Below are 12,482 nucleotides of genomic sequence, written 5' to 3'. Positions count from 1 at the left end.
CCTAGAGAGAAACCGTTCCTGCATGCTGCCTTTGCACTCCAGCACTCTGCGCTCTGCACTCTGTGGGTGGGATCTCACTACTTGTAAAACAATCTGCTTTCCTATAGGAAGGAGGCAAATTTCTCCTTTAGAGGGCAGGCAGGGTGGAAGAGGCCTGGATTGTTAGCATCCTGGTGAGCCTGATGCCCATACAGGTCCGGTGAGTGCTGACTAGCTGTTCTCAGAGTCAAGCTGGGGAGGTTTCCTTATGGTGGAGATTGGAAACTAATGACCAGGGTCCAGGGTCCGAGGTCCACTGTCCTGCCCGCAGAGAAGGCACGTTTGCATGGAATGAGATCATGTGAGCAGGCTCTCAAGAAAGTAGACTTTGCTCTGACCATCAAGATTTAAGCCGCTGCCTGACTACATCCCGGAAAGACGTTATCTACCCATGCAGGATAAATCAGAACCAAGACACAGAGAAGCTGTGTTTAAAGGTCTTGTAGTGTTTACTAAGATATGCCATCAGAAGATAGCCAGCTTCATTTAAAGCAGAGAGTTCTCCTTTCTGCGTTTGGAGTCCCTTTGTGGCGCGTCTAGTTGGCAAGCCTTTCAATAGCAGAGGCCGTGAAGTGCTGGACTCGCCCGCCCCTGCTGTCTTACGGCGGACCTATGGGTAGACTTCGTAACAGGTAAGAGGCATTAGAGACACAATTAGGGCTATGTTTACATTATTGATGACAACGTTGTTTATGTGGTCTGAACATGGCCTAAAAATTACTTCTTACTGCTAGGAAGTTCTGTTGGGAGTGCTCCTGATATTTGGGGCTGTATTTTTTTTTTTTTTAATTTGCCCCATGGACATTTCTAGGTAATAATAGCTTCTTTTTTTTTTTTAAGGCTTCTTTTCTTTCTTTCTTTCTTTCTTTCTTTCTTTCTTTCTTTCTTTCTTTCTTATGTGTACAGTTTTATGCCTGCATGCACAACAGAAGAGGGTATCACATCTCAGAGATGGCTGTGAGCCACCACGTGGTTGCTGGAAATTGAACTCAGGATCTTTGCAAGAGTAGCCGGTGCTCTTAATCTCTGAGCCATCTCTCCAGCCCCTGTATTTTTTTTTTTTTAATATTCAGAATTCAATATGAATGCCCGGAGAAATTAGTATTAACTTTGTGGTCTGTTTTTATTAAAGAAACTAATAGGAGATGACTAAATCAAACAGGAGAATGACACATATCCATTTGTGGAATTACAACTCTAAATACTCATTTCTTCTTCCCAGTTGGAGATCAAATGAAAATACTGGCAAAAATAAATGGTAGCTGCAACCAGAGTAGCAGTTAGGAATACAGATTTTGTGGCATTGAAACAGGTTGACAATGGATTGAGGGAAACACTGGCTTGCGTTGAGAATACTTAGATTTGAATCACGTCTTGATACCTAAAGATCTTAATCTCCCCAGGCTTCAGTTTCCTCATTGTAAAAATGGGAGAGGAGCGACATTGAACTCATATAATTTTTATATGGTTTACATGAGAATATGCAGTGCTTGGCTCAAGAAACTTAGGTGAATCTAAATATTTTAGGACATTGAAGTATTTCTAACCTACATCTGGTGGGTGGCCTTTTAATTTGTTTTAAGACCCAACTGTTCCAACTTTAAACTCACAGAGTAGTACATGTAAGTTAGTAATTAACTGATAACTTTTATCAAGTAGTATTGTTCCTGCAAAGTTGTGTACTATTAATATAAATAAATATATTGATAATACAATATCAACTAATATTTAAAGTGCATTAGTGGGGCTAGAGAGGTGGCTCAGAGGGTAAAGGCATTTGCTGCCAAACCTGAAGAAGTGGACTTCAGTTCCACATGGTGGAAAGAGAGAACTGATTCTCTGATCTTTGACCTCGCACCGCATGCCTGGCATGACGCACAGCCCGCTGCTCATGTGCCCGTGCCTGCGGGCAAACACATACACACACAGTTAAAAAAAAATAAAATGCATTAGGGGAATTTTCTACATAAAGGTATTCTATTCCTGGAAAGAAACAGCCCTTCCAAAAGCAGATAACTGTCCTGTTTAGACCGTTTGTGCAAAGTGAACATTTGCACGCTGGGATTAGCACTCCCACAGTGCTTGTGTCTGGTTTACTCCTTGCTCTGTATGGGCTCATGGGGGAAGTAGATGTATGCGTATGAAGACAGCGCGACTGCTAGGGATTCTTCTGTACAATCTGTTTTCAAGTTATTTTTGAAGTCAAAATGCTGCTTTAGAAAAAAGTACTGGAAGTAAGCAAGGTGGAGCTTGAGCCAAAGACGTTCAACCGAACACTGATGTTTCCAGCCTCAGGTTTGTGATCTCTGTGTCCAATGTTTACCTTGCCGGTGCCTCCATTTCTCCGTCATGGATCTGTGAGACAGGGTGGGGGGAGGGTGAGATTGTAATAAATATCTAGTGTTCCTTCTAGGCCTACAATTCCATCACCTAAGGAAAGCCTATTCATAAAAATGTCCATCTGTGCTGGGTAGGGTGCCATTGAGTTTTAATCCCAGCACTCAGGCTCAGGACCAGGCAGGTCTCTGTGAGTTCCAGACCAGCTACACAGTGAATTCTACCTAAGTGAGCCAGAGCTTCATAGGGAACCATGTCTCAAATACAAAAGAAAGAAAAAGATAGCTCCAACTATTAGACAGAATCAATGTTTCCCAAAGGTACCTGACTCACCCAGGGAGTGGCTGAGGCAATACGAAGCGAGGCTTCCTTTATCTTGGATGGATAACCTCAAGTCCAGTGTGCATCCAGCGATGTAGTTCCTATAACCCTGCGGACTCTCTGCTATTCAATAGAGTCCTTCACAAGACCTGTGCCGTATTCAGGTTGCTAACTGGAAATGTCATTTTTCCAAATGAACAAATTTATAAATACTTTTTGTGGAACATATTATTTGTTTTGTATTTAAAAGTTATTTTTAATTCAACTGCTTTTGTGGGGGGGATTAAAACTGGGGTTGCCTTGTACACTTCTGACACGTACTTCCCATTGAGTTTTCTCTCCAGGTAAGGATTGTTTTTAAATCTATCTTGTTTGCTGTTGCCGCTGCTGCTGCTACTGCTCCTCCTCCTCCTCTTCCTCCTCCTCCTCCTCTTCTTATTCTTTTTCTATTGCCCTGACTGGCCTCAAACTTTCACACTGAGGTGCTCCTCTGGGACCGCACCTGACTTAAATCTCTGTTCGTACACCACTATTGCTTTGAGCAATTCTTTCCAGTGCGGAGCTTCTGAGAGAGCTACAGCAGAAATCGTAGCTTTCACCTTCCCAAGTGTCTGTTTTATACTGTGTAAAATCCTGTACAGGCAAAGTACAAGCGCAGTGGTTTCAGTCTTAACTGCCAGCAGAGCAGTAGGGAGGCAAGCATGGTGCTCGCCCTTGGGACAGCTCTGAGGCAGAGAGCAGCCAAAGTGTACGCATAAGGAGTATTCCTGAAAAGGAGAAACAGCTGACAGGCAGAAGGCCACAGCCAATGCAGACCTGCATAGGAATGAATTATTTACAGATACTTCCTCTCTAGCGTCATGGCTTGCAGAAAGAGAAATGACTCACAGTGTTGTGGGAATTGAGTCCAGGGTTGGGTTATGAAAGCCAACGATGAAAATCATCTGTTGAGCCCAGCACGCTTCAACTTCTTTCTGTGTTCTAGCAAAGCGACTTCACTTTTTTTGGGGGGGGGGGCTTAGCCTTAGTATGTAAAGACTAATGTATGTCCCCAGTGCTTGGCAAATGCAGCACCATATGCCAGCAGAGCAAGTCAGACACCTGCCTCTAGATTCACTTGTCTGATTTCAGTGTGTATTTCTGGATAGAGCATGTGACAGTTTTTGTTCCACTCTACAAGTAGTTGGAGCAAGGTGTAGACCCAAGTCTTGGCTTACTTATCTGTGAATAGTGGCTATTGCTTTCTGATTTAGAGGGTAGGGAACAGCCAGAGTGCCCATTAAAAAGAAAAACAAGGGCCGGGCGGTGATGGCGCACGCCTTTAATCCCAGCACTTGAGAGGCAGAGGCCGGCGGATCACTGTGAGTTCAAGGCAAGCCTGGTCTACAAAGTGAGTCCAGCCCAGCCAAGGCTACACAGAGAGACTTTGTCTTGAAAAAGGAAGAAGAAGAAGAAGAAGAAGAAGAAGAAGAAGAAGAAGAAGAAGAAGAAGAAGAAGACAAAAGAAAGCACAACAAACAAACAGCAACGAATGGTTGGTTCTTCAGTTTGCTTAAATAACTCATTCCCTACCACTTCAAAGCCTCCTCTTTGAAGGAGTTATCCTTGTAGCTCTGACCTTTAATTTCAAGGAGTGTGCAAAACCCTCTGTGTAAAATTTAGTCTTGTTCATATGTTTAAGTAGAACAACATCATCTCTTTGTGCCATGGTTTCCTACTGAACACAGTGAGCAAGCATGATGATGTGGTGGTTGAACAAGATCACTGAAACCTCTGCTCCACCATCCTGGGATCCTGTGACCGAGATGTTTTAAAAGCCCAGACTTTACCCGCTGAGCTTCTTCGGCACTGTGAAATAGGGTGCCTAGGATTATGGAAGATAGGTCTCCTCCTCGGTCCTCCCTTAAGCTGAAAACTCATCACACCCCACAGAAAGTGTTCTTTTAGCGGATCTTTCTGTTCTGCATTCACATGACATTTGGCGTATATTTCTATCGGAGTAGATTTTCCTTTCAAATTGGACTTTGAGACTGGCTTTTTAATCCCCGCCCCCACCCTCAACCCCCCCCCCCCACTCCCAGATTTGAAGTAGCTGAAGCCAGAGTCATCTGTGTTGAGCTTTCAAAAGAAATCTTTTTGGGGAAGAAATGAGTACTTTTCTACACAAACTTTTGAGAAGTCTTTAGTGCCTACTATTAGATGTGCTGAGAGTCTGGGAATATTAAATGCTTTTTTTTTCTTTGATTGATTTGTTATATTACCAGGTACACCACCAACCTTCAATTTTCTTAGCAGGTTTAAGCAGAACTCCATTTTAAATGGCACAATCATGCAGTCACATTTTGTTCCTTTGAAACGTAACATCTCTCAGCAATAAAGGCACACACACACACAAATTAGAAGGGAAACAACAGCAAAACAGAACTATTATTGCCCCTTACCCCAACACACACGCCTTCTCACCACGGAACTCCAGATATCCTGGAAGAGGTTAAGGCAGAATGGTGTGGATGCGAGGCCCCACCGCACAGCAAGAAGGTCTGTTTAATAAACACGCATGGACTAGAAAGAATGGTTTGAAAAAGAATGAATGTTTTTCACCCATGTCTGGAAAGAAGAATCTAATTATGCAGTCTAGCCATTTACCCCGCCCCCACCCCTGCCCCCCTAACCCATAGCAGTATACATTCCTTCTCCTGCCACTCCACCGAGGTGATTTACCTCAGAGGTTATGAGAGACCTAATTATCAAATGTAAAGAAATTGTCTCAGAGCCAGGTGGTGGTGGCACACGCTTTTAATCCCAGCACTCGGAAGACAGAGGCAGGCGGATCTCTGTGAGTTCAAGGCCATCCTGGTCTACAAACAGAGTCCAGGACAGCTAAGGCTACACAGAGAAACTCTGTCTCAGACAAACAAAAACGAGGGGAAAAAAAAGAAAGAAAAGAAAAAGAAAAAAGAAATTGTCTCAGTCTTTTGGGAATTAAAAAAAAAAGCATGAGCTCAAAAATTTATCCCCATTTCCCACTGGTAACTCATATGAACTTGGACAAGTAATGCTGTACAATCCTTTCAATATTCTACGATCAGGCTTCTGAGAGCAATTTTTCAGGGTTGTTGGGAGAGTCACACAGGCCATGAAACACTTCTCACGTTGATTCCTTATTTCACTTGACTTCAAAGTCATGACTCATTCTTGGGTTTCTTACATTTTGGGTCTTTGAATAAGTCTTCCACACGTCCCATTTTCCCCTCTCAGCTCTTCCCATTTCATCTATTTTCCTCCCATTTCAGATTTTTCACTCCTGTTTTTACCTGATGTGCTTGCCATTCAGAAGTTTAAGACCCCAAAACACTGACCATCTAATAGTCTTCTAATTGGTCCATCATATCTTTGCTTTTCTGATAAGTATTTCAAAGTGTCATCAGAGTTAATATTCTCCCAAATGCAGATCAGTAATAGGCCACTAGTGTCATTTTTTCCATGAAAAACAAAAGCAAAAATAATCATCAAATAAGGAGAGAGACAGAGAGACAGACAGAGAGACAGACAGAGAGACAGACAGAGACAGAGAGATACAAAGAGAGGTGCAGTGGGACACGCCTGTAATCTCAGCACTTAAGAGGCAGAGACAGGAAGATCTCTGTGAGTTTGAGGCCAGCCTGGTCTACAAAGTGAGTCCGAGACAGCCAAGGCTACACAAAGAAACCCTGTCTTGAAAAACAAACAACAAACCAACCAACAAACAACCCCCCCAAACCAAACAAACAACAAAACCTATTTAAATTGTATCCTTTTGTTTAAAGAATGAAATCTAATATCAACACTCGCCACAATCAGCCTTCCTTCATAATACCTAAGACAGCATTTTGCCTGTTCTAACCTATCCCCTTACTTTTACAAAACACCACTTTTATTCCTCTGTGGATTCATTACTCAAACTCTTGCTGTCTTTTTTTTTTTTTTCTATTTATTTTATTCCTGAGCTTTTTTTTTTTTTAAGTCAAAGTCTCGGTAGCCCAAGCTGACTTAGAAGTCACTACCTCAAGTTGTCCTTGAACTCATAGTGGTTCTTCCTCAGCCTTCTGAGTGCTAAAATCACAGGGGCTCGCCTCCACACTCCACTCCCCACGTCTGAAATGCCATTTCCTCCATGAGACCTGTCCAGGCTACCTATTTCCCTCTGGTTAAAAAATTCCTATCTTTCTACTCCTATCTCATTTGCATACGATTCTCCCTGACTTGCTGGACAGTGTGGCCCAGTGCACAAACTGGGATTTCTCTTACTCTGTCTTCAGCACTCAGCGAAGAGTCTATTCATTCCTCAAATTTAATAGTTGGGCTGGGAGTGGTAGCAGAGGTAGGTGGATTGCTGTGAGTTCAAGACCAGCCTGATCTACAAAGCGAGTCCAGGACAGCTAGGGCTACAGAGAACAAAAAAACAGGGGCCGGAAGATGGTTCAGAGGTTAAGAGCACTGTTTGCTCTTCCAAAGGTCCTGAGTTCAATTCCCAGCAACCACATGGTGGCTCACAACCATCTACAGTGAGGTCTGGTGCCCTCTTCTGGTGTACACGCAGGCAAAACATTGTATACTTAATAAATAAATTAATTAAAAAAACACACACAAAAAACAAACAACAAAAAAACCAGTCCTGTTTCCTATCGAGGGAATGATTGATGCGGTCAGAAAACAAGGGCTGGGGGCACAGAATTCTTACTATTTGTCAAGCTCTGTACAAAGTGATTGCAGTAGTCCTAGAGTTCATGGGCACACCAGGAGAAAGCTGCTACTCAAGATCTTCAGTACACTGGGATAGAGCAACATCCAATGTGATAGCAAGTGATGGAAAGATCTGCGTCTCAACTAGCATGGCTGTACTCAGAGCGCTCCAGAGGGGATGTTCTGTGCTACTTCTGAGGAATGCAGCTGGGTTACGTAGAGCATGGCATGACCAGCCAAGGGTAGAGGGGGTGACCTTAGGAAGTTATTGCCAGCCCTGGTGTGCACAAAGATTGTCCTTGCAAGACTTAAGAGGCAAGAGGGGATGGCATTTGTCTGTGCTTTGATATTACAGCGTCACAGGCAAGGGCGGCCAAATGTTATGCAAAAAAAAAAAAAAAAAAAGTCTCTGAAGAGCTATGAGACTGAAGGGCTTATCTGGTGGCTGCCCTTCTCCCAGGAGGACCAGGTGACGTTAGAGATCACCCTGGCTCCTGTGAAGGCTGGTGGAAGCAAGCCTCTGCCAAATGCATGCATTCCCCAAGGCTGAGAGCACTCCCCAGATGGGAGAATCTCCAGCAAGATCTTGGAGCTTTCTTCTTTTTCCTCAGGAGGAGCTGGATGGGGTGGCTGGTCAGCTGTGACTTATTTTAGATTGTATATAGCAAGGGATGGCTCCCTAGTGTACCCTCCAGCCCAGCCACACACATTTAGCATTCTTTCTCAGTCTTAAAAATACCAAACTAACAGATATTGTTTGTTTATTTGCATGTGATGACTTAGATCCCCGGGGATAAAACTCAAGAACTCAGGTGGTCAGGTTGCAGCAGTACCCACTGAACCGTCTCAGGCCTCTTCTTACTCTAAGTGGTTAGCTCCTCCAAGGCCTGGGAGGCGAAGGGAGAATTCAGAAAATTCAAGCTGTATACGAAAAAACAGATCAAGTGATTCTCTTTGTTCTCTTATCCCCATACTCTTTTACACCTTGTTCCTTGCCTCACTGCCACCCTAATGATTGGTCTCTAATGTTTCTAGTTCACTGTGCCAGGTAGGGAGGGAGTGAAGCAGTTCGTGGCCCTCAAGAAAGTGAGTGATCAAAGTCCCTACAGCCAAGAACAGTCATCTAAGGCCAATTTGTGTTTGGGTCCTAACTGAATCATTTCAATTACTTAATTCTTGAACTAGGATCTTGTTATATAGGTCAGGCTGACCTGAACTATGAACTCTCCTGTCTCAGCCTACCCAGTGCTGGGATTACAGGAATGAGCCGAGTGCCTCCCAAATTGCTTTTGTTTTAAAACGGAAAACCTGAGCCCTAGATACTCTGGTAGGATGGCTATGGCCCTTTAATCTCCCCCCCCACCCCCTTCTACTGCCTCTTACTATGCTCTCCACTACATTTTAAAGGTCTAAGGAGAAAGCCACCCTTTAGCCAGTCTTGACGTGCATTTCAGAGCGTAACCAGTCTTAACCTTGGGTAAATGTTTGTCATTGAACACACGTCCCACACTGCCCTTTGCACAAAGGATTCAGTGATTTTAAAAAAGAGTCTAGAGGGGAATATCTGCCCAGTGACGTCACGGTCTCCGCTACTTTTCTGTCCAGATGTCCAGCTTTCTTGCAAGCCACAAATTCCATGCATGTATTCCTAGTCTGCTCTTGCCTGTGCATTTTGGCAAATGCTGTGCGAGGCAGTCTTTGCTTATTGGGTCATGGATGGCTGCACATTTTTACAGCATACCGCATACACACATACAGTGTCTATACGTGTACTTAGGAGAACCCTCGCCTGAAAGCTGTTAGTTAGGCTTTCTGCATAATAGCCTATGTCATTGCAGGTCTCCAGAAGTGGTAGACAGGTGTTGGGTGTCTTGTGTCGATAGGAAAGGAGAGCCTGTACAGCTGAGAATAAACAACAGTCGCTTGGTAATATGAGACCCATTCATTTAAAGTTGGAGGCCTAGATGTGGAATTGGAGGTTGGGACATTCTGGACGCCACCTGTTTGTAACACTCACCCCACCTCCCCAACACACACACACACACACACACACACACACACACACACACACGTGCGCACGCACATGCACATGAGGTCAGTTTCCCAGAGAACTGAGGTAGTACTTAGAGCCAACAGGAAAGAGAGGAAATGTGGGGATGGAAGGCACAAGTCTGAAAGGGAATTGTAGATACTCTTTGGCCATGACATCCTCCATCAGCTGCTTTGGGAAACTGTCCCCAACCCCCCAACTTGAGTTTGTTTTTGCCTACTTGTAAAACAGCTGTTGTAATGAACAGCTACAGGACTACCAAGGAACTGTTTTCTTGAGTTGATGCACATTATATGATTGTGCTGGCTCTACATTGGTTTCTGAAGGTCTGATTCTGGCCTTGCTACATCATTGTCATTGTCATTCATGGGAGTCCTTGGATAAGGTTCTGTAGCGCTGCCCTACTTCCATGGTTGCAGGAAGAGGGTAGAAACTTCTGGTAGCTTAGTCCTAAGGTCACTAGGAAGATGCGATGTGATGTGTGAAAGCCTTTTTTACAAAACCTAAAGGTCACATACAAATAAAGAGCATCCTGGAAGGGTTCGAAGGAAGAAGCATTTGCTCCTTTCTCAGGGAGCTTAGAGGGCACATTTGCTGGCAGTTGCAACTATCTGTGTCCCAAAGTAAACAGAAACAGCTGCAGTAGCCGGGGGGTGGGGGTGGGGGTGAGATTTTGCTTTTATTTCTGTTTGTATTTGTCTTGCTGTGTGTGTGCGTGTGAAGGTCCTTCTCGCTCAGGCTGGCCTCATACTTACTTTGTAAGAGAGGATGAACTTGAACTCCTAAGTTTGACTGGAGATTTGAAGGGTGGAAAGGTTAAAGCTTTAAGGAAAAAAAGAGGCTGCAGGTCGAAGTGAGTGGTGGACAAGGTGAGGGACACGGGATGCTCTGAGTATCTGCTTCTTAGCAAGTGAGACCATTTCAGATATGACCTGGCTGATACTGTCCCCCAGGCTTGATGAAACGTAAGCATTCAGTCTCAACCATGTCTGGGCCTAAAGCTTAAATTAAATATTAGAGGATTTTAGGTCCAGACTCTTATGGATGGGACACCTGGCTGAGGTGCTTGTGAGGCAGAAGTTGGCGGCTCTTGTTCATTTTGAGAGCTATGCATTCAAATTTAGAAGGCCTATGGTAAGTGTGTGTGTTCACGTGCATGTGCACATGTGTGTGTATGTGTGTGTGTGTGTGTGTGTGTGTGTGTGTGTGTGTGTGTGTGTTTGGTATATATTTTTTTGTTTTGTTTTTTACAAGGCAGGGTTTTTCTGTGTAACAGCTTTGGCTGTCCTGGAACTTGGTCTGTAGACCAGGCTGGCCTCGAACTCACAGAGATCCGCCTGCCTCTGCCTCCCCAGGGCTGGGATTAAAGGCGTGCGCTACCACCATCCAGTTTACACTTTGTTTCTTCAAATCATTTGTCGAAGTTTTTGACCTCCACATGACTGGTAGTGCCTGCTTTCCTTAAGCATGGGAGACCCTGGTCTCATACCACTAGCCCATCTAACTGGCAGCCCCTAGTTCTTTGACTCAGGAAGCTGTTAGATCCTCCTGCAAAGTGCTCCTCCATGGAGAAGATCCGAGGCAGTGAGCATGTAGATCCCCGGCTGACCCCCCAAGTACAGAGCCACAGCTCAGCCTCCTGCTCCAAGCCGGAAGAGCTTTCCTGTTCGTTGCCAAGCCTGACACCTGATGGGAAGGCACTTCTCCTTTCTCTGCTACCAGGAGTTAAAATAGAGTGATATCAAATCATGCCTGTTCAAGCCAGCAGCCGGATGTGAAGGGTCAGAAATGGAACTGACATTCTGGAATCATGTAGCAGTGAACCCAGCCTTGGCCCTTCAAACAGATGTACTTCCTTTTTTTTTTTTTAACAGCCTCAAGAATATTGTGTAATGTCAGGATGTCTTAAGCTCCCTCAAGTGTCATTGCAGAGCATGATAGACAGCTGTTACCTCAGATGTCTTACTGACCTGTAGGGATATATGCTGTTTTAAAGAGAAATTCTGTCTAGCCCTGGCTGTCCTGGAACTCTCTCTGTAGACCAGGCTGGCCTTGCATTCAGAGATCTGCCTTGCCTGCCTCTGCCTCCCCAGTGCTAGGACTAAAGGTGTGCACCGTCGCCACCTGGCTTGAAGTGGATTTTTATGATCTTTAGGCACGTTATTTTTATTCCTCCAAAGGGAAACTGGACTAACAAACGGCAGCAAAGAGAATGAGTCAAATTGTGGACCTTGCAGTGAGGTCTTTGCTGTTTCTTAGGGTCTGGCCACTAAAGAGGCAAACACCTTGCTTGGGGTTGGGGTCGTTGAGTGTTGAGCCTGTACTCCAGCAGGCTGGGCTCACTCCAACAAAAATCCTTCCCAAAGCAGATCACATCTACCTCTCACCTCTTATGGGACACCTATCTCAAAGGGGGCAGGTGGTGTAGCATACTGAATACCCAGCAGGGCTATTTCATATTTTCTCAGTTTAGAGGCCTGGGGCCACTGTAGATTTTGTGACCCAGCAGGCTGAAGCAATATTACAGTCTCAGGAATGTCCAGGGATGTACTTGACTCCCTGGGGTCTCTGAGGGTGCACTGTCTTGCTTTTTTCACCTCCTTTCCTTTCACTCTTTGCTTAGAATGGGAGTGTGGCTTTGGCAGGGTCACACACCACGTATACAGTCTCTTTTCCTTACTGGTCCTGTGTTGTCCTGTGTCTTTCCATCCAATTGTCTGTCTCTCCTTTGTGTTGTCTGGTGTCCTCAGCTCATTCTACTGAACTGTTTTTTCTTCCCAGCTTGCCATTTTGGAAGCAGCATCCAGGAGCCTTTCTTTTTCCTTCTGACTATATACACTGTCTTCCTGGTCAGCACTCCAAACAACTCAGAGAATACACATTTCTTAGGAGAAGAGAGAGACGAGAGAGGTTTGGCTGAGAAGTTAGCTAGTTTTCACTCAACCCTGTGTCTTGGGTGGTCTGAAAGTGAAGGCTAAATCCACTGATTCCCCTCCCCCAGGAAAAAAGCAGG

At 44.6% G+C, this 12,482-nt stretch overlaps 1 protein-coding gene across 6 annotated transcripts in view; it reads left to right on the top strand.

Annotated features, from left to right (window-relative positions):
* Positions 1-309: 309 nt before the first annotated feature.
* GRAMD1B (GRAM domain containing 1B) overlaps positions 310-12,482 on the top strand; it is a 186,446-nt gene continuing 174,273 nt past the window's right edge. For 3 of the 6 annotated variants that reach the window (XM_084782045.1, XM_084782044.1, XM_084782039.1), the window contains exon 1: positions 371-671. Coding sequence is in view for 2 of the 6 variants with exons in the window: in XM_084782047.1 (XP_084638173.1) it covers positions 652-671 (20 nt within the window). In the remaining 4 variants the exon portion in view is untranslated. Of the gene's footprint in view, positions 672-12,482 lie in introns of all 6 variants that reach the window. The other 3 variants (XM_084782047.1, XM_084782046.1, XM_084782043.1) reach the window with 2 other exon arrangements.

The sequence above is a fragment of the Acomys minous genome (genome assembly GCF_964271855.1).
Source record: "Acomys minous genome assembly, chromosome: 5".
In the NCBI taxonomy this organism is placed as follows: Eukaryota; Metazoa; Chordata; class Mammalia; order Rodentia; family Muridae; genus Acomys; species Acomys minous.
The sequence above is the reverse complement of the archived record's forward strand: the minus strand, read 5'-3'. Positions and strand labels throughout refer to the sequence as shown.